Source organism: Drosophila bipectinata, chromosome 2L, assembly GCF_030179905.1.
Source record: "Drosophila bipectinata strain 14024-0381.07 chromosome 2L, DbipHiC1v2, whole genome shotgun sequence".
Taxonomy (NCBI): domain Eukaryota; kingdom Metazoa; phylum Arthropoda; class Insecta; order Diptera; family Drosophilidae; genus Drosophila; species Drosophila bipectinata.
In genome coordinates this window covers 17074476-17099604 of record NC_091736.1, presented here as the reverse complement: position 1 = coordinate 17099604, position 25129 = coordinate 17074476, and the positions used below count along the sequence as shown (strand labels likewise).

The 25129-nt window shown below is 42.1% G+C and overlaps 2 protein-coding genes across 4 annotated transcripts; one reads left to right on the top strand and one right to left on the bottom strand.

Annotated features, from left to right (window-relative positions):
• The first annotated feature begins 372 nt into the window (after positions 1–372).
• Atg4a (Autophagy-related 4a) lies at positions 373–2954 on the top strand. 2 transcript variants are annotated; one of them, XM_070277125.1, is made up of 6 exons: positions 373–899; positions 1062–1404; positions 1468–1547; positions 1609–2154; positions 2244–2261; positions 2329–2954. In XM_070277125.1, exons 1-5 carry the CDS (start codon positions 716–718, stop codon positions 2258–2260), a joined length of 1170 nt encoding a protein of 389 aa, XP_070133226.1. In that variant the 5' UTR covers positions 373–715; the 3' UTR covers position 2261; positions 2329–2954. The 2 variants fall into 2 exon arrangements, with proteins under 2 accessions (XP_070133226.1, XP_017107290.2); XM_017251801.3 differs by lacking the exon at positions 2244–2261 and having other exon boundaries at positions 374–899.
• Positions 2642–24544, bottom strand: LOC108132389 (serine/threonine-protein kinase par-1). 2 transcript variants are annotated; one of them, XM_017251800.3, is made up of 8 exons: positions 24372–24544; positions 8826–9279; positions 5273–5372; positions 5099–5216; positions 4883–5039; positions 4707–4815; positions 4390–4632; positions 2642–4328 (listed from the first exon to the last, which is right to left on the bottom strand). In XM_017251800.3, the coding sequence occupies exons 4-8, from the start codon at positions 5152–5154 to the stop codon at positions 3517–3519; spliced, it is 1377 nt and encodes a 458-aa protein (XP_017107289.2). In that variant the 5' UTR covers positions 5155–5216; positions 5273–5372; positions 8826–9279; positions 24372–24544; the 3' UTR covers positions 2642–3516. The 2 variants fall into 2 exon arrangements, with proteins under 2 accessions (XP_017107289.2, XP_017107288.2); XM_017251799.3 differs by lacking the exon at positions 24372–24544 and adding an exon at positions 23337–23435.
• Between the last annotated feature and the right edge of the window lie 585 nt (positions 24545–25129).

The window sequence follows — 25129 nt, the reverse complement described above, 5'->3', positions numbered from 1 at the left end:
TTTAAAAACATAAAGTTAGTTTTATTGAATATATTAAATTACAAATATTTGTACAAAAAATGCAAAAAAATATTTGATTAAACATAATTAAATTTAATAAAAATTTTAATTTTTTTTTATTTTAAATAACGGTTCTCTGTTAACATTTGTGTTTACATAAACAAAAATACCAGTTTTCGTGGTTTTAAAATCGGTGATGCCATACTTTTCATGGTCCTAAGGATCATAAAATTTAAGTAATTTTTAGAGTCATAAACGTATAATAAAATTTTGCATAATTATATAATCAAAAAATCCCTCCTAATAAATGTTTTAAGTGGTTTCTGTCTATTAGTTTTAAAACCCCCCAAAACTGTCAATATAATCTTCAATGGTCTGGCAGCACTGTCCGTAGCGTTGTTCGACGTCATTCTCTGTTATCGTTGTAATCAACAAATAAAAGAAAATAAAACAAACTATCAGCACAGCAGACTGATCCAACGTTTAGTTTGTAATCGGCACCAGACACTGCCAACTACCAACAACAAATGTATAAGCTGTGACCTCGGGGCGGAGCAGGAGCAGGCACTGCCAGCCAGATAGAAACAAAGGCCAAAACAAAGGCCAAAACAAAGGCACCCGCACTAGCGGAAAACCAGAACGTCATTGGCAGCCAATTAACGGAAGGCGGAGGCGTTTTTGGTCTCCCATTCCCCACTCCCCCTCACTTCCGTAGATGCTGGTTGGGCTTAGCGATCAGCTTTCGCGGATCATGGAGAGCGTATTCGAGGCTTATCTAGGTCCTGACAGTGTCCTCGCCAGTGCAGTGGGTCAGGCGGTTGGCGGAGGCGAGTCGGAGGATATACCCAGACGGAATACGGATGTCTGGGTACTGGGCAAGCGATACAATGCCATACAGGGTAAGGGAACAAGCCAAAACCAGTTGGTGTACATTTATAATCAATGTCAAACGATTACCATATCTCAAACAATATGAGTCATGTGGTTGCTCGTTAAACACTATACCCACCAGCTCTAACAATGCTGTCCTTCATTGAGTTTAATACTTTTTCTTTTTCTAGGACTCGAGCTCATCCGCCGCGACATTCAGTCCCGTCTATGGTGCACCTACCGGTGTGGATTCTCGCCACTTGGAGAAGTGCAGCTCACCACCGACAAAGGCTGGGGCTGTATGCTTCGTTGTGGGCAAATGGTCCTCGCCCAGGCCTTGATTGACCTTCACCTGGGACGTGACTGGTTTTGGACGCCAGAGTGTCGGGATGCTACCTACCTCAAGATTGTGAATCGCTTCGGGGACGTTAAGAACAGTTGCTATTCCATACACCAAATAGCCTTAATGGGAGAGTCGGAAAACAAAGCCGTAGGCGAATGGCTTGGACCAAATACAGTAGCCCAGATCCTTAAGTAAGAACCAAAATACATAAATACCATGCTAAGGTGCATGAAATGATTTATTTCTGTTTGCAGGAAACTTGTGCGCTTTGATGACTGGTGTTCCCTGGCGGTACATGTTGCAATGGATAGCACAGTAGTCCTCGATGATATATGTAAGCATAACATCGGAAACATAGCAGAATCCATTTTAAAATTACATGAACCATTTTTCAGATTCCCTTTGTCGCGATGGCGATGCATGGAAGCCACTGCTGCTAGTCATACCCCTGCGTTTGGGAATCACCGATATCAACCGGATGTATGTGCCAGCATTAAAGCGATGCCTTGAACTTGACAGTAGTTGCGGAATGATTGGCGGTCGGCCCAATCAGGCTCTGTACTTCCTAGGTTATGTGGACGACGAAGTTCTTTACCTGGATCCACACACGACACAACGAACCGGCGCGGTGGGTCAGAAAACCGGTGTTGGTGAACAGGAATACGACGAAACCTATCATCAAAAGCACGCTGCCCGTCTCAACTTTTCTGCAATGGATCCCTCCCTGGCAGTTTGTTTTTTGTGCAAGACCAGTGATAGTTTTGAGTCCCTGCTGACAAAGTTCCGTCAGGAAGTTCTCAGCTTGTGCTCCCCTGCGCTTTTTGAAATCAGCCAGACACGGACTGTCGATTGGGATACAGCGGAAGACATTGAGTGGCCGACTATGCCGGATATTGACTGGCCGGCGGGTACGTCGGACTCCGATTCGTTTGCCTTCGTGGGTAAGTGAGTTTAAAGGAATATGTAGATGTGTAAAAGAATAATTCAAAGATATATGAGTTTTGTGACTAAAATCGTTGTGTTTTAATAGATTTAAGGCGCACATGAGGTCAATACGTATTTCCACTCTGTTTTCACTCAAACCCCGTTTCTTATCAATTCACTTCACTCAACAGAAGAGAGCGGCGACGCCGGCAGCAGCAAAAATCCCAGTGAGAGAACCGCCGTTTGAGAGGGTCACCGGCAGCAGAATAGGGCCGAGTGCTCCTCTCGCAACGCCTGCGCCGCACCATAACAACAGATGAGGCCGGACCAGCCAAATGTGGAGCATCCGTGGTCCGAGGGGTGTGAGAGGTGCGCTAAGAGGAGGAGAAGGAAGGGAGTCGCCTCTGCGGATGCTGCGAATGCAATAAACTAAGGCTAAAGTGCATAATTAGACGAGTGGTTGAGATTTAGTTTGTAGAATGTTTACGATTTGTACGAATGCAATTGCGATTCATAATGCTGCTTTATTGTACGCGATTGACTCCACGGGAGACAATTGGGCAAAAAACACACACAAGACGAGACACCATACAGACCATATAGACACACAAGCTTTTTGATGATCAATTAAACATTTTTATGCAACGTTATACATTTAAAACTCGAATTCGAACTCGAACTCGATTGATCGCTTTGTTGCCAAGTGTGTATATATGTACGTAATACGTATTCATAATGTTTCATATTCGTTTTCGTATATTCGTCTGTATATGTTCAAAAATGGACCAACAACTAAATACATAATACTTGGACTATATGTATATATCTCTATATATATGTTTGGTATATATATTAACTTTGCTATCCGTATCTGGACTCAACAGTTGGACAAACTCAATCCACGCAAAATAAGGAACTTCTCGAGTGAGTAACCAAGGAAAATGTTTTGGAAACTACGTTAACAGCAAACTCGCGCCTATGCAGTTGGCAAATTGACACTAATTGGGTTTATCCTGCGGTGTCCTGGCTTGATCCCTTTGGAAAGGCAAACTCGGCTAAACAATTTCCATATGTCCTTTTGTTTGGATCATCTGCTTAATAATTTTGTATGCATTTTGGAAAACTTCTTCAAGCTTCTATATTATTTTTCTATTATAATCTCGTTTGGTGTTCTTAAAGGAACATTAATCTAACTTTATAAAGCCCAGTTCAAAAATAAATATAATTTTGAGAGCTCGAATTTTTGAGGAGCCTCTAGAATCCAAAGGTTGCCTTTCCTTCCCAAGGGATACCCAAGGACCCGCTAGAACCAGGTGAGTAATATAAACATTCAACAACTATCCGCGGACTTGGAACCGGATCCTGAAAGACTAATTCACTTAAAGTATGCAACACGAGCGCTCGACTCGCTTCTCCGCCTTGGGCTCCATGTGCAGGGCCATCTCCACGTGCTTGCGTGCCAGCCAGGATTGCTTCTGCAGTCGGTTGACCACAATCCGGTAGGCGCCAATGATGTCGGAGCGGGGTCCACTCTGCCTCGAGTTGATGAGCATTTCGGATGTGAGGCCGAACTCTGCCAGAATTTGTCGCGCCTCGAATTCCAGGGCGCCCAGCTGACTGAGATCCTCCGTGTTTGTGGGCAACATAATGCAGCTGCCCGTCTCCGCATCATAGTTCTTGAAAAGTGGACAGTCGTCGGCCACCTCCACGTTCCACGGATTAATCTTGGCCGTGCCGCCGTTGGGCAACTGTTTCTCCGGCTCCGTTTCCATGGGTGTGACCTTCTTCTTGAGACTCCCGCATAGTAAATAGCGTCTGTTGGGTCGCTTGGCCTGCTCCGCTGACTGCTGGGCTGTGTCCTTCAACTGACCGGATCCCTGGAGCATGAGCTCGTGACTGAGCTCAATTGGTTGGAGGAAATTCTGGACAAACATCTCGTCCTGCTGGCGTGTGTTCATACTTATGGCTGGCTTCTTCACCACCTCGGCGTACCGATCCCTCAGCGAGGCGGTCTTCCTCAGGCGATGCGACTTGCTCCGCACCCAGAAGATGGAGCGCTTGGCGGGCTTGCTGTGCTGGTTGATCTCCCACTGCATCAGGTCGGCGCTCAGCTTGGGGCAGGTCACGAACTGGCTGTTCAGCATGTCGTCGATGGTGGGCCTCTGGGCGGGTATGTGAATCAAGATGCGTTCTAAAAAGGCGATAAAAAAGGGCATTATATAATTAAAACCAAAACTTAACCAAAAACTTACGTATAAGTCTTATGCAGGGCAAACTTAGCTGGCCGGGCAGCAGGTAATCGCCCTTGAGAATGGCTGCTTTGAGGCCGGGAATGGTGGGGGCTCGGAACGGCATGTTTCCAACCACCATGAAATACAGCAAAATGCCCAGTGCCCATACATCCACCGGCGCTCCAATGTAATGGTCGTCGGAGAAGAGTTCCGGCGCGGCGTACGGAGGCGAGCCGCAAAAAGTGTCGAGCTTCTGATTGGCACCTGTCAGGCAGGACGAAATTGATTAGCTTACAGTGAGGGGAGTGGGGTGGCAACGGAAGGACTTTTCAACCCACCATTGATAAGTTGTGTACTGAAACCGAAATCGGCTAGCTTCAGGCGATCTTCTGAGAGGAGTAGAACATTTTCGGCCTTGATGTCCCGATGAACATAGCCTAGACTGTGCTGTGGGGTAGAAAAAATATAAACTTGCCTTAAGTCCTTATAACGTATATTTTTCCGCAATATTTACCATATGTTTAACAGCCAGAAGTAGCTGTTTAAACAAAGGAGCCGCATGAATCTCCCTCAGTGGTCCACCTTGGGTAATGTGGTTGTACAGCTCTCCGCCGCGTATCCACTCGGTGACCAGATAAACCCTCCCCAATGTCTCAACCACCTCAAAAAGCCTGACCATAAATTATAGAATTTAAGTGCCGCATTAAATTCAAAGGATATCTGGACTTACGTCAGTATATTGGGATGATGAACACACTCGAGTGTGGCTATTTCACTGGACAGCATGCGAAGCGCCTTGGCATCCAGACCGGCACGGTCCAGGTCCACCACCTTAATGGCCACTTTGTCTGAAATTTAGAACGAATTCTATATAATCGGAGGAAATCTATATAATCTGACTTACCACGCGTGAGTTGGTGGACGGCGAGCTTGACTTTCGAGAAGTTGCCGCGTCCGATGTCGCCACAAAATCTGTAGAGGCCGATGCGTCGGCCGATGGTTACCTAAAATAAAGATTGAAACCTTAATTAGTATTCTTAAACTATAATTTGTAGTCTAATCTTAACCATCAACCAATTACGCTCTTTTCATATATTTATACCCTATTTAAATTATCATGAAAGTCTGCAACGCAGTGAAGGAGACATTTCCAATTCATAATCATGGTCACCTCCTGAGTTTATATAAGCATGACCATAAGCAGGATTTTGATGCAGAATAGTGGGAAATCGATCTAGACATCGTTTAAGGTACTCCGCTTGAGAATCGGATGAGAATTGGGGAAGATATAGCCATCACTGTGGGCCCTATAAAGGAAAACCTCATTTTCAAGGGATCCCATCTAGAAAAATTAACAAAAAATCTAAAAAATATTTTGTCTCACGATTTTGATGCAGAATGGTGTCAAATCTATCCAGAAATCGTTTAAGGTACTCTGCTTGAGAATCGGATGAGAATTGGGGAAGATATAGCCATCACTGTGGGCCCTATAGGGGAAAACCCCATTTTCAAGGGATCCCATCCAGAAAAATGAACAAAATATCTAAAAAATATTTTGTGTCAGGATTTTGATGCAGAATGGTGGAGAATCGATCCAGAAATCGTTTAAGGTAGTCCGCTTGAGAATCGGATGAGAATTGGGGAAGCTATAGCCGTCAATGTAGGTCCCTACATCACTGTAGGGGACTATATCCTATAGCTGCCATATAACTGAACTATCGGAAATTACACTACTTTCGGGTTTATGAAAATAGAAAGTTTCTACATATTCTATTTTGTGCCATATGATCCGACGTACCAAATTTGATAAGGATCGGTATTTTTGAAGATAGAAGCTTCGGCTTCGCCCGAAGTTAGCTTTCTCTTTTTGTTTTTGTTTATTTTTATTAAACTCACGCTAATAATTCCCCCAGGGACTCGCCCCTGAGGTTAATTCCGGCCACCACTCCGTCTAGTTGCCCGTAATTTATGCCCTCGTCTGCCCGCCTCCCCCATGGGTGGTCTTGCAATTAGCCAAGGTCAAGTGCCGTGAATTTTTGTTAATGTAATTTGAACTGTGCTGCTGTTTCCCTTTCAGCTGCACTTGACGTGGTTGCTTGTTGCTCCTTCACCTGTTCACCTGTTTTTCGTTTTGTTCTTAATCCACCTTTTCAGCTATCGAGCGAGCGTTAATTAAGGAATGAACGAAATGAAAGCGAGGTAGGTGCAACGCGGCGTATACGTAATGCGGATGCCTCGCATTCGGTCACACGCGCATTTTGCAACGTAAGTCCCAAACAAGCGGTGAATGAGCGCCACAAAAACAAACACAAAAGCAATCCCACCCTGTCACCACCCCCACCGCACTCCTCCCCCTCGACCGCACTATTTAACGGCAGTGGTGCACAAGAAAATTAGCCTTGAACCCCGACATAATTGCAGCGCTGCAGCAGAGGGTTTGTGTATTAGCTAACACACACGCACACCCCGGCACACCCACGCGGTCACACCTCCATCCATCCATACATACATAATCCCAAACAACGGCAACAAGCGACAATGTCCCAGCCCAGGCGTTGGCTTTCCGCTCTATCGTTGGCTTTCAGTGTGACGTCAGAGCCTTGGTGGCAAACACTCTTAGTTTGTTGCCGCCTGCCAAACAGGTTGCACTGAAACCCATACGAGATGCAATTCATCATCGGCAAGGACACGCAAATCTGGCACAATGAGTTCATGACACTGCCGGAGATAAATTCAAACATAACAATTTGCAACCTTCGCAGATATGACACCAAGTGGGTGGAGCTCCAGGAAATTTGCATAGTTATAAGGATGTTCCTTGCGCAAGCAGGAAATTCGTTTCAGATTCCTTTAGGAGAGAGTTTCCATTAAGGGGATTGTCTCGTTTACTTTCCAATTTTGTTTGTATGAGTCATTTCGCTTAAAAACCGTGGGGATTTTTAAGATTTTTAGGCGGGACACGAGAAAAATTGAATGGCAACTTATTTGAGGTATTCCGTTTAGGAATCTGATGAATATTAACAAATGTACATGTATGGCCATATACTTATAACCTGGATTTCTTTAGAAAAATAGGAAAAATATCGATGGACAATTTTGATGCAGATTAAGGTATTCCGTTTAAGAATCGGATGAATATTGAAAAGATACAGGTGTGGTATGGAGCCATTTATGGAAAATCGGGATTTGGCAAGGGGTCTTATAAAAGAAAATTCGAAAAATATGGATTGAAAAAATGAAGATTCATGGAGAATCGAAATGCAAATCGTTTCAGACATTCCGAGCAAGAATCGGGCGAATATTTACAAAGATACAGGTATGGGTTGTGACCATACATACATACCTATACTGAAAACGAGGATGTTACAAGGATATATTTACAAAAATATAAATCGAAATAAAAATCGTTTAAGGGGTTATATACAGTTGTACCGCGCAAAAATATGGAATTTGATCGATTTTTTTTTTTGACACCATAGAAAATATGATCTACTAAAATGTTTTACTGACGTTGTTTAGTACATGTTTCTGGGTACTTAATTAAATTTTTTCATAAAACATGATTTCATGATTTGGACGGTGGACATGATTTCTCGAAAACGGTTCATCCGAAATCCAAAATTCAAAAAAGTTTAGTTAGTATATTGTATTGTCTAGTCCGTGAACGAGGGATTTTTAAAAATTTTGATTAAAAAAAAAATGGCGATTTTTTTAACAAAAAATGTACTTTTTCAAGGTATAAGATTTTCGTTTTTTGTGCTTTAAAAAAGGAGTTTTCAAATCCCTCGTTCACGGACTAGCTAATATCATAATAAATAAGTGGTCAAAATTTGGTGTTGATCGGATTAGTAGTTTTTTAGTAATCATGTCCACCTCAAAGGTAATTTCCCAAAAAAAAAATTCTGAGATAATCGCGTTTAAAGTTTCAAGTTTGTTCAAGTTTTATATGCAAATAGTGCGCTATAAATAGCTACAGCTTCGGTTCTAATGCTCCGATCGTTATGAATTTTGTATTAGAGTATTGAGAGAGAATATAGAATATAGAATAGAATATAGAATAGAATAGAATATAGAATATACCAATAGAATATACCTAAAGAATATGCAATAAAAAAAAATCGATTTTTTCATATATCACAACTGTATATAACCCCTTAAGTCATTCTTCTTTAGAATCGGTTGTGTGTAAGCCTAGTTAAGGTCTAGCCCCTGTTAAGAATTACTCATACGCACTGTTGTCCCACTGTGCGCTAAGTGAAAAGTGGTTCTACAAGCGTATTTAATTCCCAATTGTGTTCTTTTTTTGTATAAACAGCTAAAAATAGCCAAAACCACTGGCACAACTCAAAGAACAGTTAAATTTGTTGAAAGGGAAACTTCGATAGTTCCCCCTGCCACCTCAATCAAACCTCACCCTGCTACGATTGCTTCCCAGAAGCATTTCAATTTGCACTCACCTCGTGGCCGCAGCGCGGATCGCATTGCAGCGCTTTGGTTAGCCGCTGGTAGGGCGGGGTGGGCGGGGGCGGTTGGCAAATTGTCAGCGACGTGGTGGGCGGCTTTGGGGGCGCCGACGTCGCTTTCACAGTGGCTGAGCTGCGCCGCGTGTTCGAATCCACGGCTGCCGTTTTGTTGCTTTTCACGTCCGGGCTGCCGGAGTGCCGGGCAGTCGAGAATTGAATGGAATCGAGGAGTTGGGCTGGGTTGGCAACTTGTTGGTCCTTTCGTCTTGGCTCCTGGCCCCTGACTGTTGACTGCTGACGCTTGACTTCTGGCCTGGTTCCTTCTGGCTTCTGGCTCCCCAACTCGTGTGTAATTACAGAACGGCAAGTCTTAGTTCCAGGACAGAGACCGGGCAGTCTTACATTATTAAATGCCTTGTCAGAGCACTCGCTTCGCAAATTGCCACGCCTGCAAGTACAAAAGACGGAGGAAAGTTGGTAACTACAAAGGAAGAGTTAAGCCCGGTAAGCTTCTTATTCAATTAAATAGTGTTACACTACAATTCGATATGTAAGAGGATTTTTTTCCTTCGAATGTCTGCGGCCAATTTAGGTTACAAGTTTGAAGAGTTTGTAGATACTTTAATGTTCCCAAACTTAACATTTCAGTACATACTTCATAAAAAATCTCATAAATTGCTGGCCAGTAAGTCAGGGCCGTAAACAATAATAATATAAAAAAAATTACTCGCCAGGGGTAATAATTATGATAAATACTTTTCTTTTGGCAATTTTGTTCGCATGAATATAATAAATGATCCCTAATGAGTTTTGGGTCAAGCAACTGGCGTGTCGGGCAATTCATTTTCAATTTTCGCCAAAAAAACTAAACCAAAGGCACGTAAATATAGATTTTGGACTCATATTATTACCAACTCGGATAATAAACCATAAATTATGATAATTAAATGTAACGAAACGGTGCTGGAAAAGTGTTTTCTGGTAGAATATAATTAACGAGGGCTATGAAAATGGCAAAAAAACTTTTGGCCGTAATGTAATCAATACTAGCCAAGTATCTGACCCTGTTTCATCCAATTACAGCACTGGCTGTAACTCAACTAGTGGCAGGTCCTGGACGCGAACCAGAACAGATTTCCAATAAGCTAGCAAGCAATTCTTCAATAATTCAATAAGGAAAAGGGCTCGCTCGGGGCGCATCCTTTTGGAGCGGCAAAAGTTAACTCGAAGTAATTACGTAAATGGATTTTCCTTCTTTTCCTTTCTTTTTTTTGCTTCTTGCCTGCGTTGCTCAAATTTCCTGCACGTCGTCTCAAATAAAACACAGAAATGGCAAACACGACGGGAGGAGGATCCAGGGATCGGGGCAATGTTTATGTAGCAATCGCCCAGGCTGAGGGCCCGGCTCATGCCGCCCCCAAAAAGCGTGACAGGAAGTCGGCCAGGAAGGAAGCAAACGGCAGAAGGCAGCGACTAAGCTCGAACTCAGCCGGGCAGGCGACAAGCCGTTCACTGAGATATGTTTCCAAGAGCCCGCATATAAAATGTATACATTTCAAAGTGTTCTGCCATGCCATGCCATGCATACACACGTATACGTACATACATAAATATATATATTTCAACTATAAACACTTGAAATTATTATAAAAGCCGCAGGACCTGCCCAACTTTCGGGGTAAGCCGGCGACAGGCGACGCCATCTCTCTGATTGACTGACGGCCACAACTCGCCTCCGAGTGGTTTTAACATGCTGAGGATGTGGATTGCGGTTGAGCGTGTAGAAACAGCTGCAGGCGATTAACTAGTTTTTCTTTTCTTTTAAACCATCGTTTAAGTACTATCCTTAACTATAGCTATCATCTCTAATTCTAAATTAGTATGGATTAATTTAAAATAATTCTTATGTTTTTAATGAAAAATAAATATAAGAAAAGGCGCTCTTATTATTTCTACCATGGCTGTATGGGTAGCACAATTAAATTCACATTTACATTCGCACAGAGTACACATGACGTATACGTTATATTTCGTGCCAGCTGTCACAGCTGCCGCAGGAGCCGCAATTTCATTTCGACGCTCGCAAGTATGCAACGAAATTTTTACACTCTCCCACTTATCAAACAGAAACAGACTCTGTGGTGGGTGTGGTGTGTAGGAGGAGTAGAGTTGGGCTTGGAGTTGGGGTTACCTTGGCCTCCCCTTCACGCATACATTTGCATGCTAATGACAACCCTGGCCCATACCCCAACCCCCACCCCAATTCCCTGTATCTCTCTGTGTGGCATTACAGTTTTAATTACAAAACTAAACATGAATGCATTTGATATCAAACGAAAGCAGAAGCGACTCAGTTCTTAAAACTTAGTTGCCATTTGAGTGATGGCCGTAGATAGAGACGGCAAAAAGTGGAAAATAAAGAGCCCAGACACGCTGAAACTTCTGCTCGGCTGAAAAACAGAAAGGAATCACATAACTGGGTCAAAATCGTTGGCAGAAAACTGGCTTTTTCACAAAAATTAAAGAGCTTGTTTATGCAGACTGGAAACCAATAGGTTCTATGGTATATTTTTTCGGAAATCAGAAACCTGTAACCAAATAACCATTTATTGGCAAATTATTTCTCAAGGAAATTGATTCTTGGAAATCCCAATTTCGAGAGATGTGCCTCCAATTAAATCAACAAGGACCCTGGATACGAATTTTAATTTTCCGATATGTTCATATTTAAACATTCCATTATACGCATTATAGAGACTAATTTGAATAAACATACCACCACATTGATTTCCATTAAGCCATCACGGCAATTACCATTATCTGCTTACACACTTGTGTTAATTAATTGCACAAATATTTGCATTAATATATTCAGAGAAGACAAGCCACAGTACATCCATTGAGGGAATCTGTTTAAATTTAATAACAAATAGCCAGTATTATTTATCGCTTCAAAGAAAAGACACTCTCGAAGCTCATAAATTTCTGTAATATTTTCAAGAGATTCCAATTGACCCCTTTGGGCCATATTTCTCATCCCATAAATCAGGCAGACAAACGGTTTAGAGTTTCACAATTTAAGGCTTGGCTAGTCCTTGGCAAGTCGGACGCCTCCCCCACATTCTTAAAGGATAAAGGAGGATAGCCTCTTCTGGCATCTTCTTGCAGCCTTTGAATGTTATTCTCCCTCTATTTTTGGGGTCAAGCTCAAATGCAGGCATTAATTATAAGGACTTGGCACTCACTTGTTTGGCTTCTCAAGTTCAAATGCCTGGGATGGGATGAAAGTTGGAATTTTCTAAGAATTTCTCGTTATAGGGGATTGTAATATCGCCTATAATACATGTAATAATATGTCTTGATCTTGAATGCCCCTTTTGATGAAAATATTTCTCAGACTATTGCTTTAATGCAATTCAAAATTAGACATCGCACATCGTGCGTGGATGTTGTGATTAAAAATAACAAAACAGCGCATAGTGCAATTTTCCTATATGTAGTGGGGGGGTGGCCACAAAAAACGAGGAGGCTGTTGGCCAGCTGTGGCCGCCAGAGGCCAATGAATATAAATAGAAAATGCTCCAAAATGAGACGGAAAAGTAGTGCAAGGACATTTGTTGTGGTCACCAGTGCAACATCATCATAAGCACCTACCCTGCCACACCAAGAAATCGATGGAAATCTGCATGAGGAAACTACGTTCTACATTGTAAGAGTCCCATAAGCAAATGGAATTATGGAAAAGCCAATTGCAATAAAAAGGAATAATTAGGAAGAAAAGAATGCTGGCAAAGGGGGACTTTATCGCAATTTCCACGTGTAATTAATTAGTTTCTTCGTAAAACATAAAGTCGGGGAGTCATTACGGATTCCTTTGCTGTTTTTCCTTCTCCATTCTCCATTCGCATTTACAATTTGAAATTCATAAAGAACTTTCACAGGGAACTCCTGCAGCAACAACCAAAATTCAGTTATGTCCTTCAACTTGAACGATGTCGTTATAGACCCCCCTTCCATTTCCTTTATTTGAGCCACTTACAAGTCCAACAACAAATAACGAGGACAATGAGGACAAGAGTCCCCAGTGCACCGAGAAAATAGTGACTATTAGTTGAGTAACTCGAGTTCCTATTAAATCAAAATGAAGCTGGAAAATTAAAGACTAAGTATACTAATTTAGGAGGAACTTTTTGAAGAAAAATTCTAGGAACTTCTTTCATTCTAGGAATTACTGCAAGACTTGAGTTCGAAAAGTTTTCAAAGTTGACAAAGAAGCCAGAGACTGTAATGTTTACTTATTGTAATGATTTCTTGGGAATCACAGTCTCCTGCCATTAAATGAGGCATTAATTTTGATGCTTCTTACACTTCGGGAAATGTCAAATTTAATTCAGCAATTTAAGGGGAACTTTGGTGCTTAATGATCGTGAAATTTTCACTCGGAGGAAGTCATCCATCAGTCGGAGACCAAAGTGACCGTCATTATAGGTAATTCCCCGATGCCAGAGCCAGGGTATACGAATAATGCAAATACTTGGACCTCGAAGAATGGTCGGCGGGTAATGGGAATGGAATGCGGGGGTGAAATGGCCAGAACCAGAACATACCTCTTGGCCACTTTTATACAAACATTTCGATAAGGCAGGAAAATTTCTGCTTCAACCTCTACTATTGTTTTGTTTTGTTCTCCGTTCTCTACGTTTTTTTTTTTTATGTTTTTCTTCACGGACAGCTGTAAGCCAAGCCCAAGTCAAGTCAACTCAAGTCAAGAATAAACGTCGACAACAGCGCAAAATTTCCCAGCACAAAAACAAAGAGCAAGAAACGGAAATTTGCATACAAAAACCCAAAAAGTCGCGCGGAAGTTGTACGCGAAATTTCGCATGGGCGCACTTGGACGCAGGGGGCGTGGCCGCACCACCAGACCCCTAACTGGCCAAAACCGAACAAAAAATATATCGCAATATAGCATAGGTACGAGAAAAGAGCCCTTAAGGTGTAATGAGTGTGGAATGTCGTAAATTTTAAATTGCTTTTATTTTCGTTTTTTTTTTTTTTTTGGGGGGTTCTGTCTTCGTGGTGCCTCGTGTGTGCAATTTGTGCCCAGGTTGTTTCACCTGAGTTCCAGTTCTTTAGAGATGGAAGGGAGCCGAGAACACCTTGTGGGAATTTCCGCTGAAAAGTTAAATTATGAGCCACGCACCGCTAAGCGCCATCAAGTGCCGTCCATTCCAGTCTCTATTTTATTTAATCCCCCAGACAAAAAGCGAAATACTCTGAATTTTATTGTTGTTTTGGGTCGCTGCGACGCTTCTGTTAACTGAATGTCAAATCTATTGAGGCGATTAAAAGGCGCACACCCCTATACCCATAGAGCCATCATTCCTACACCCACACCCCCCGTACACTATAAAAACAATATAATCGTTGCCGGGGAGCGCCAGCTTAAGCTCTGTGGAAAGTAATCAAAATTAGGGTAACAAGGGTAAGTCGGCTTTATTTCTACACTTTTGTTAAGAAATGGTATAACATATTACTAAGTTTAAAACTTAAATGATATAAGTAGTCTTTAAAGTAAAGTCTTTTTTAAGGTGGGGTGTTTGAGCCCCCTAAAACACCTACTAGTCCCCCAGAAGTAAGAGTAATTGAAAGACCTTGGACCAAACCATATACAAAGTAACATTTCCTCGCTCTGCTGACGTGTCACTGCTTTTGATTGGGTCCATTGATCACTTTGTTGCCCCAACTAGCAACCTTCGGCAATGGATTCGGTGGACCAGCAGAATCACATGCACATGTGAGTTCCAGTGTCGTCACAGTCACAGTCACAGTCAGAGTCAGAGTCACAGTCAGTGTCAGAGTCATGGTATGCAAATTAATATTAATTAAACGCGCTCGTGGCTCTTACAATCGTTTCAGCAATTCGCAAAGTTTTTGCTTCAAGCTTAAAGACTGCAGGGAAGGGGGCAGAGTAGCAGAAATTCGCACACGCCTGGATTACGGATGTGATGTGGGTTTTGGGTTCTGGGGTCTGCAGTCCGTAGCTTGGGTGTCTGGGTGCAAATGCGTGAAAATTCTGTTAAAATGCTGAAGATTAATGACCGGCCATGAGCGTGAAGGCGAGTAACCTTTTTCATTGTATCCCCACGTCAGGATTCATTGTAATCCAAATAAAACTGGATTTATGTTTTGCTGTTTAATCAAACAATTCAAATTGGTTGCTGGTTTACACAAAATTAATCATTTGGGAGGATAGTCCAGTACTCTTTCAATTTCATCAGCAATTTATGTTTACCTTTGGCCGTTTAATAATATTTAATTTCTATTTAGCTTTCTCGGAAATTTAGTCATCTTTTCTGTCATGAGACTCCAATCCAATATAAATAAACTGAGTATCCGATTGTTGTTTTTATTGGCCATATTCAGAGTAATGAATGGCTATCATTGATGGAGTAAGTGCTCCCATGTTTATTATTTTCTTTTTTTTTTGGAAAAAAGTTCATTCACAAAACGCGCTTCCACATAATTTATTATGTTTAGATAAGCGGCTTGTAAACGAGGCTTATCAGATGTGCGTCGCAAAATTGGTATATGGTTGCCAAAAAAATGCTAAAATAAGAAATTCAACCTATGTACATATATCTGGAATGAGTGATTAGGATGTGGGCATGATAAGTTGGTCCCCTTTTATCGTTAATTATAATTAAATTTTATCTCATTGCAGTCCTTTGTTTGCATATTTTAATTATATTTACGGTTGTTGGCATAAAATGTATTTACTTCATATTTTTCCATTTTCAATAAATATTTCCCTTCTGACAGGAAACATATTGTTATGTTTGAATATTTGTTCTCACGTTTATTATACACTTTCAAAGAGTTTACACTTTTTTTTTTATAAAAAATGGGTCTAAAAACCTCAACTAACTTGCAGAGTGTATATGCAGATGGATGGTTATATTTATTCAAAAAATATTTATATTTAAAATGGCCATAAACACCAAAGAAAACCAATGGAAATTCGGCCCAACCACTGAGATTTATATTTAAAACATTTGTAAAAACCACAGAATATTTTTCACCCTTTGGGGGACATTGAAAGGCAAATAATTGCTTTTGGCTTGACATGGTTGCATGCGAAAAATTTAATTCAATTTACACTTAATTTATTTAAACCTTATTGAAAATTATTTATTTAAATGACAGCGGCAGGCAGAGGCAGCAGTGCCTTTGACTGGGGGGAGCCCATGAAATATTTATAGAGCGTTTACAGTGTGCGAGAAAAGCGTTGGCCGTGCTTTATTTATTTATAACGTTTAAGTACTACAATGAGCAGACGCACGCACTGGCAATGAATGTTTGTGTAGGCCTCCGGTCGGGCCTCTCCCGGGGGGAGTATGTAAATATATTATTATAATACGTACTTAACAAGAAGTGCGACAGTCTGGAGGGGAGCAGGAGAGATTGCCTATTTGCACAACAATAAAGTCAATTTAGACGGTACGGGTACGGGTACGAGTACGGGTGCAGGGCAGACTTCATTAAGTGCAGTCTCTCCACCTCTCTAGTCCCACTCCTCTGGTAATCTTTTGCACTACATGTATACTACAAATATTTGCTATGGCTGCTGTACTTTACTCTATCGGGGGTATAGGTTCAATAAGCCTGCAGAATAAATGTTTGTCAATGCTTTTAGCACCGACTTATCTGTATCGTTTTCGCACACATTTGTCAAGCCACCTTTGTTTTTACCAAAAAGCGTATCAATCTCGTCGGGCCATGTTTTTGTTTCTATTTTTGGGATACGGGCATCTGTCAATTGGGGTTCTTGTTATTCCAGGTGTCTGGACGGAACACTAAGCTGTTATAGTCCAAGTGACACGCTTCAAAGTGACCCGTCTTCAATATTTAATAGTAAAATAGTCTATTGTTGTTATATTATTATTTAGAGTGTACTTTTCTCTTCGGATTTGTTTGTATTTTTGCTTGAAATTCCTTTCTGCGTGCGAATGAGAGCTCAATTCGGTTGATAAGACGCTTCAAGCAACACGACAGCGACAAGGGGTCTGACGTCGAAGCTACGGATGAGACTGGCCTCGAAGGCATCTCCTTGAGGCTTAGTGTCGTACCCTTAACCCTTGTCAGCTGCTGGGAAAAACTCGATGCACCGAAAACTTTACGTATAATGTTTGTTTAATGGTGCCTGCCGCTGGCAATGGAAGCTGTGAGAATATAACACATACGCCATGTGGTTCGCAAGAGATACGGGATGAACCCAGATCCTGGAGCGTACAGCCTTTTATTTCGTGTAATTTTCCTGGGCCCTAATGTGCTCCATTTCGTGTTGCCTGAAATTGTCAACTCATTTTGCCTTGAAGCTGATTATTACAGTTTCGACACATTCGACTGAGTCGTTGTCTGTTCGCGTGGCGCACACTCTGACATATCCAGGCACACAGGGCGTATACGTCTCACTCAACTAGAACATCAAGTATACGCCCCGTCGACGCCCTCATGGGCTGACTTATTGAGCAAACACAGTCGCTGGCATATGTATTCGGTTCGGTGGGAGTCACTGCTGTTACTGCTTCTGTTCGGACAGACAAGCAAATAGAAAAGTGAAAAACGTGAAAAGTGAAAACAAATAAACAAGCCCACGCCCGAGCAGGAGATCAAGTCAAAGACTAGAGCTGTCTGCCACACATGTGGTCAATGCCTCACGAGTCCGACTTGCGGGTTGCAAGATGTTCTTACTCTGGCCTAACCCGGTAGATAGTTTGCTATATTGATCTGTTTAATTGAATTAATGAGTTGCCCATTTCCTCAAGGAGAAACAGACAAACTTGGCATACGGAAGCAAACTTTCTCAGTTAGACAACTGATGCGATAATTACATCATTTGGTTAATTGGGTTCAGCCTTAAATTGTTTGTCAAGTAGTGTGATTATGATGTAATGTCTAATCTAGAGGCTGTCGAGGGAAATGAGAGTGTTAAACCACTTGATAAGGATCTATTGCTTCGTGGAATTTTTAGCAGTGTCTATATTCTAACATTTGTAACATCTTCTGGGAATTGATGTCGTTATTAAAAGTGCCGTCTTTTTATCAAGCCTCCTCCAATATTCATGGATTCCTTTTATCGAAATGAACTATGAATTCCCAGAATCCCCGAGCAATATCGATAAGATACCTATGTATGTATATTATTCTCGAAACATCTTCATTTTTTTCGCCACTTGAGTCTCGTAATCATTTTCTCATCTTTCACTTGCCATTTGCTAAGCGGCCCTTGCCCCTGCCTCTGCCCCTGCCACTCGCCACGTTCCGGGGCAAGCTGTTGCATGGCCCGTGGTTATAGATTGCCTCACAGCACATTACCCGACATTTGATTATGAGACTGTGTGCGCGTGTCGGCAACTACGCCTCACAAAATGCCACTAGCCTATAAACATGGCTCCGCCGCCACCCGCCTCATCCTCCATTTCTCCTGAGCCCCAACCCGCTCCGGAATCAGTCACCGGAAGGAAGCTCCAAGACGCGATTAAATCAGCAAATAAAATAGCAAGCGGACGGTGGAGAAGTGAACGCTTGTGGGAGATAGAGCCGGCCAGATAGAGTGATTGGGAGAAGAGCAACAAGAAAATTCCATGGAAAACCCATGGAAATGAAAAGCATGGAAACTACGAGTAGCAATGCAAATAGCCACAAGACCAAAAAGTAAAAAGACTGCACTCCAGCTCCAGTGCCAGTGCCAGTAGCAGTGCCACTACCAGTACCAGGCAGTTGAGCAAATAGAAAAATGCTGAGAAAAATGAATTTTTGAAAAAAAGTTCGTATGCTTCGTCTTTTTTTTGGGGGGCTACGAACGGGTAAACAAGTTGAAGGAGTCACCGTAAGCTTAAAATGTTCAATTCGGGGCAAGAAAAAATAGAAAATTGAAGACGGGATGGGTTGTGGTTGAGGTTGAGGGACTTGTGAAATGGATTCTCAATGAAACCTCCACAATACCTCAAACTTGTGTACAAAAAATATCTCGTCAATATACCTATACATATGTATACTCCTCAGTATCTGATGAACAAATGAATAGACTTGAATGGAAATACACAAATGTCCCACAAGAAATAGAAAAATGTAAAGTAAACTGATAACAAATTTGTTTACCCCCCAGAGTTCAAGGCTGACAGCAAAAGTCGAGGGACATGTAACAGGTAGAGCCAAGGACCCAAGGATATATCAAGATCAAAACGCAAATTGAATTTAAAATATAATGAAAAATGTAATTTAATCTCACATATATTAATCACAATTAATGAAACTCTTTGAAAAAAGGTTTGTGGTTCTTTTTTGTGGTTTTGTTCAATTAAAATCAATTAATTTATTTACACTTCAATTAAACTGTTTTTTTTCGAGCTATAACTACTTCTGATTGACTTTGAATTTTTTCATAAATATTAAATTCCCACTAAAAACTTGAACGGAAGCAAAACAAAAGAGTTCGTTTGGCCAGTTTCACCTTTTTCGTAACTTCCCCAAAGCTCCCAGCCAATATTGTCTCCAAAGTGTTTGAAAAACGATGTGAACAAACCTAATTGCGCCAAGTCTCATTTTATTTTTATTTTTCATTTTCGGGCAGATGAAATCCCATGATAATTATAAAGTGGCATGGCAACGTCCGCTCCCGGTGCAGGAGAATCGCATTAATTTCCCAACCAACCCATCGCCGGCCAATTACGGGCCAAATGCTATTAGCCACAGACCCGCAACAGGCCAATTACAAGAGCAACTTCAATGGGCCCTCCAATGGGTCGGCTGGGCGATGGCGATGGCTATGGCTATGGCTATGGCGCTGGCGAACCTAATCAAGGCCCAAGACCTGCCAAAATATGTTCAACTTGAACTGAATCGAGTTACGTGTACATTTTCGTCTGTGTTTGTATTTCTTCTTCTATGATTTTTTGTTTTTTGGCCAAATCATTTTTTAAAGGCCAACGAGCAATTTAAGCTTGATGTAGTCTGGAGCGGATTTTCTTGGCTATCATGCCCCAGAAAATAGAATAGACAACTCTGTTGTGGCCCGGGCAAGGGGACGTGTGTGTGCCGGGGGACGGCGGGTGTCGTTTTTATGGCAAGTCAAAAACCTATTAATGCCCAGCTCAGCAGCACGTTCAACTTGTTACAATTTTTATTTTCCTTCTCCGTTGTTTTTGTCTGTTTTCTCATATGTCATACTCAGTCATACCCTAAAAAAGTTGCTTGACTTGCCGATTGAAGATTGAAGATATAGACGCAGATTACTATCGGAGCAGTATCGCTATATCTGCATATTCATAAGCTTCAACCTCTGGCCGACCTTGGCGGAGGGGTGATGGGAGTGAGTGACCATGTTAACACTGCTGTAAGAGCTTGTTCCATTGGCCATGAAAGAAAGTTGCAAAGTGTCAACATGCAGATGATACTGGGCGGCAAAATAAGAGATATAATGCAAATATTCCGCCCAGCCATCATAGCTTGTATGAGTTTTAGGAAAGTTTCCACGGCTATTAACTTAAAAATTCTTTTGAAACATAAAAAATATGGAAAATGTACAATAGTTATATATAGAAGAGTTCTTGCAACTTCTATACCTGTATAGAAAGTTTTTATTAAAAGGTACAGGGGATCTACAGGATGTACTATCTACATTTATTCTACAGGGAATCTTTTATAATGCTCTATTTTTTAAAGTTTTAGACAATAGTTTGTATTTATTATTAAGAAGATACTCCCAATGGGATGTGGTATTAATTTCCTTCATTAAATCTTTAATATATGTATTACTTGTTGGATTTATCAAGTGTATTGGCCATTCGCATTCTCACAATTTAATTTGGCTTCTTTCCTGTTCTGGTTTCTGTTTTTATTTGTTTTCTACTAGTATTTCCGCCAGTTGGCTTCTCTGTGGCTTTGCATTAGTAGCTTCTGCCTCCGAGTACGGAGGTATCTCATTCCTGCGCTCCGTCATATGTTCGTGTGGGTCGTGGCTATACCACCTTCCACTGTGCCCTGGCCTGGCCGTATCGTATCATTTATTGAGCCGCCTTTGGCGCATTGTTTTGACATGCCTTTAATATTTCAGAAAACGATAAAAACAAACTGCCTCCGCCCGCCACTTCTTCAGCGGTCCGGAGGGCAGGGAATATACATTTTTGGCACTGTGTTACTTCCAATCGATTGGAAACATCAGCGGCAATAACAAGTGCATTCCTGGGCCATTGATTGTTTGGCTGTCATGTTGAATTTTGAGTCTCGGAAGCGGTATGATTGTGGAGGAACTATAGAGCCCTCTGGCTCCAGAGCCATTACCTCCACCATCGCAATCAATTTCAATTAGGGTAAGTGGGGCAGGTGTTTTGGGCCACAAGCTGTGCTGCTGAGCATAATTAAGCTGCGTGTCATTATGCATTGCTGGCCGGGATCGTTTCGGGGCTTAATTCAATCAAGCCACCACCCCAACGTGGCCCTATCCGGAATCCTAGACGCCATCCTAGCGCTCCTAGAGCTCCTCCCTTCACTTTCGCATTCACTTTCACTTCCAGCAGTGGCAGCCAGCATGGAAATAATCACCGGAAATCTCCAAACGGAAACGGTCGTAATAATGGCACCCAAAATGGACGACAACGTCGCATTTAGCCAAACAAAGTGAGGTGGCAGTGGAATTGTGGCATTGGCATTGGCCAAGTCCCTGTCCCTGTCCCCAGTTCCTGGCTGAAAGTGTTGTTGTGCATGCTAACGGTACATTAATTCGAATTCATAAATAACAGTAACGAAAAAGAAATAGAGCCAGCCACCTGGCAAAGTGGAAATCAATGCAGTCGAAATAGAGTGCAGGAATAGGGCCGAAAAACCAAAGGCCAGGGGGGAGCAATAGGCCTCTTGATTCAGAGATTGTCTGATTTTCGTGTTTTTGTTAAGTGGGGTTACTAATTACTCACGTTGGGCGACCGAATGATAAATGGGGGAATTACTGAGTGGAGATTACAGAGAAAGAAATGTCATTCTAAAAATATACATGAATAATTATGAATAATTTAATTGATAAATCATAAAGGAAACTATTTTTAAACTTTGCAAATATCTCTTTATTAAAGATTGTTCTTCTGTGTTTAGTAAGTAATTATTACTTGGGAGACAGATAAGTAGAGTACCTCCCTTTCCTAAAATATATCCATCAATTATCATTTAATTAGCCTTAAAGTAGGACTGCACTTTGTACTTTCCCAGTGTCCTGAGTTCATAGTGCTGACCAAAAGTGAGCTACCAAAACAGCATAATCTCTGCCTGCCTGCCCTCGCACTTGACTTGATTTCGCATTCCCTGCCCGATAATGCCTGCAGCTCACGCAAGTCCGGTGGGGGGTGGGAGATGAGTGGGTGGTTGGGCTTTAGAGAGTCAGCGGTAGGTGGCTCTGACAGCTGCCGGGCTTTGTAGTTGACTGACTTCTTATCTCCTGCTCCCGGGCTGTGTCAGCTCAGTGGTGTCGCCTCGGGAAAATCCTTCCTTTTACTCTTTTTTTCGACAATGAATTGGAAATTATCGGGAACACAGAGGGAATACCATTACTAAATATGCAATAAATAATAATGGGTTCGCATAGCGAACTCAGAGCAGTGCTGAGTCACGGCATCTTTTTTTGTTCCACGCGGGATCGGGATTATAAATGACTAGCCTTCATAGAGGTTATGATAAATGGTGGTGATGGAAAGAAGTGCACTGGCATTGACAGCTCTGACATTGCCTAAATTATTGATCAATAGCTTGGGTATTTCTGTGCACTTTTCCAAAAACTAATCCCGGCCATAAACTTGTTTGTTTTCGTAAATCTTTTGCAGGAATTTCGAGATGTTTACAAAAATATTTCAAGATCAAAAACTACTCTGGAAAAATAAGAGCAGCCAGACTAGGCGCTGGATTTATCTCAGTAGATAGTATCTCTTTTTACTGTTCTGAAGAGCTTTGCAAATAAAATAAAACTATACACCTCCAGTTAACACTCAATATGGTCACATAACTCTTACGTATGCATCGCAATCATGATGATTTAACCATGCCATCCTTAGCCTTGCAACAGCGTGCCGCACGCCACATGGCCGCACGGACTATAAATTTAAATGGCCATTTCCAGTGTGGCAAAATGGTTAATAACCCATCTGAGGCATGGACACACTTTTTCCATTAAACCGAATACAATGCACGATGCTCGCACACCGGAAAAATATCGGCCTAAATGGTTAAAGATGGTAGGAGGCGGTAGGTGGGCGTGGCAGGGAAATCGGAAATGGGAAGTGTCCGGGTCAGAATTATATGAGCCGGGACTCGACTCGCTTTTACGGCCGTAACTTATGGCACACATTCGAGTTACGCATACGCACGGTTGGCCCATAAAACACATTTCCCTATTTTGTGGCGATTGTTAACTGTTTTTAATTGAAATCGTGCTGCTGGGTCTTTATCGAAAGTTATTACTTGCTGACAGGAATCATTTGCTTTTTGTGTGTTGCTGCTCTGGCGAATCTTGGATATTACGTATACGCACGGGTGTACCTAAATCACTTCTATCAATTACTAGCCGTTTTGTTTCAATTGTTGGGCGCTTTTAACTGGAAGTGTGTCGGGCCTTTATCAGGTTTTATCATAGCCTATTTGGCAATTTCGTCACTGGCTGACAAAACTCATTTGCAACTCAATTTGCCCATGTAAATTCAATCAAACCCGTCCACAGGCTGTCAATTATGGCATTATCACGAACAGAAAACTGAGTTCCAACTTTGCAGCTCCCCCTCGTTGCGTTGCGTTGCGTTGCGAAACTTTGGCCCAATTACAAACTGTTTTTTATCTATATATATGTGTACAGAGTACATGCTCGGCTACTGCCACTGCTCCTGATTCTGTTGATGCTCTTCTCTGGCCCGGTGTTGTTATTAAGCCTTCTAATTTGCATGCCCAGCCACCGACACCGACACACATACTCTCCTTGTAATTGAATTAGTTTTAATGTGATATTCTGGTGTGATAAGACCGACACCCAGATAGCTCCTTTATCCGTTTATGAGCGCTCGTTTATCAATTGCAGCCCGCACCATTCACTTGCAATTACCCAAACAAGAGACAACACACGGGCGTATCCGAAAGATACAATATCTCATGAGGAACGAGGAGGAACACAGTGAGGAGGAAAAATTTCAGAAACTGCCCGAGTAATACAAAAACGCCGAAAAAAACAAAGAGCACAAATTGCGGAGCAAACAGAAAATCCATTATGTTGTTGTAGTTAGTGTGGGGGCTGTTTAGTGTCTTCTTTTAGCTAAATACGACTTTTGCTCAATTTAATTTGCACTGCACTTTTGCGGTTGAAAGAAAACAAAATATGCATCACGCCCTTGCCAGCACTGCACTCCCTGCATCGGGGATCAGTTACCCATTATGCTGTGCGAGGTGCGATGAAATGCTAATCAAGCCAGTGGCCTTTGTTGCTGCTGCCACCGCAGCTACTCTCGTTACCTGAGCGATCCACCTGTCTGGGCCTGGCCAGTGGCAATTGGTGCAGCAGATGCAGATGCCGATGTCGATGCTGATACCGATGCAGATTCTAGAGGAATTCCCTCGGAGCACGCTTGATTTTCAGCTCGGAATTCGGAACACGGAACACGGTGTACGTTGCGTTCTCGACGCGCCACTTTTCAGACTGAGCGGCACGTCGGAAGCGAATCGCCAGCCGAGCCACAAAATGAGAGCACAGCTGTGGGGCCAAAGAAAGCCGACGGATGACGACGACGTCGCCGGTCGCCGGTAGCAGAAGCAGCAGTAGCAGAGGCAGTAGCACTGGCAGAGCATGTAATGATGGAGGAGGGATTCCCAGCGTAGGTGTGCTGGCTCCTCTCGAAAAGCACTCAAAAGCCACCGTTTGAGCGAAAACGAAAGTGACCGAAAGTGGTCACAACCGGGCCAATCCGGGAGTGGTGTTCTTATGCCCTTGGAAAGGGTATTATGATTTTTCAGGAGAGAGGGAATTAGCCCTTTTTTTTACCCAACATAACATCCGATTTTTATCTGATTTTGAAACAGAATGCCATTTATGAATAAGGACTTCGAGCTCCCTCGATCTACATCAAGATATGAGAAATATAGGGGTCATAAATATTTGATCAATTTTTGGCCAAAATCATGAGGGTTCTGACTTTCAAAATTTCGAAAATTGGGTAATGTTTTTGATGGCTTGAATATTTTGCAACTTTCTTAAGCGGAATACCATTTATAAT

Bases quoted from the DNA above. Each gene is read 5' to 3' on its own strand.
- Atg4a (XM_017251801.3), top strand. From the start codon at position 716: ATGCTGGTTGGGCTTAGCGATCAGCTTTCGCGGATCATGGAGAGCGTA. The intron at 900-1,061 runs GTAAGGGAACAA...TTCTTTTTCTAG, and splicing joins GCGATACAATGCCATACAGG to GACTCGAGCTCATCCGCCGC. The intron at 1,548-1,608 runs GTAAGCATAACA...ACCATTTTTCAG, and splicing joins AGTAGTCCTCGATGATATAT to ATTCCCTTTGTCGCGATGGC.
- LOC108132389 (XM_017251799.3), bottom strand. The intron at 5,217-5,272 runs GTAAGTCAGATT...TCTAAATTTCAG, and splicing joins CGTCCACCAACTCACGCGTG to ACAAAGTGGCCATTAAGGTG. The intron at 5,040-5,098 runs GTAAGTCCAGAT...ATTTATGGTCAG, and splicing joins CATCATCCCAATATACTGAC to GCTTTTTGAGGTGGTTGAGA.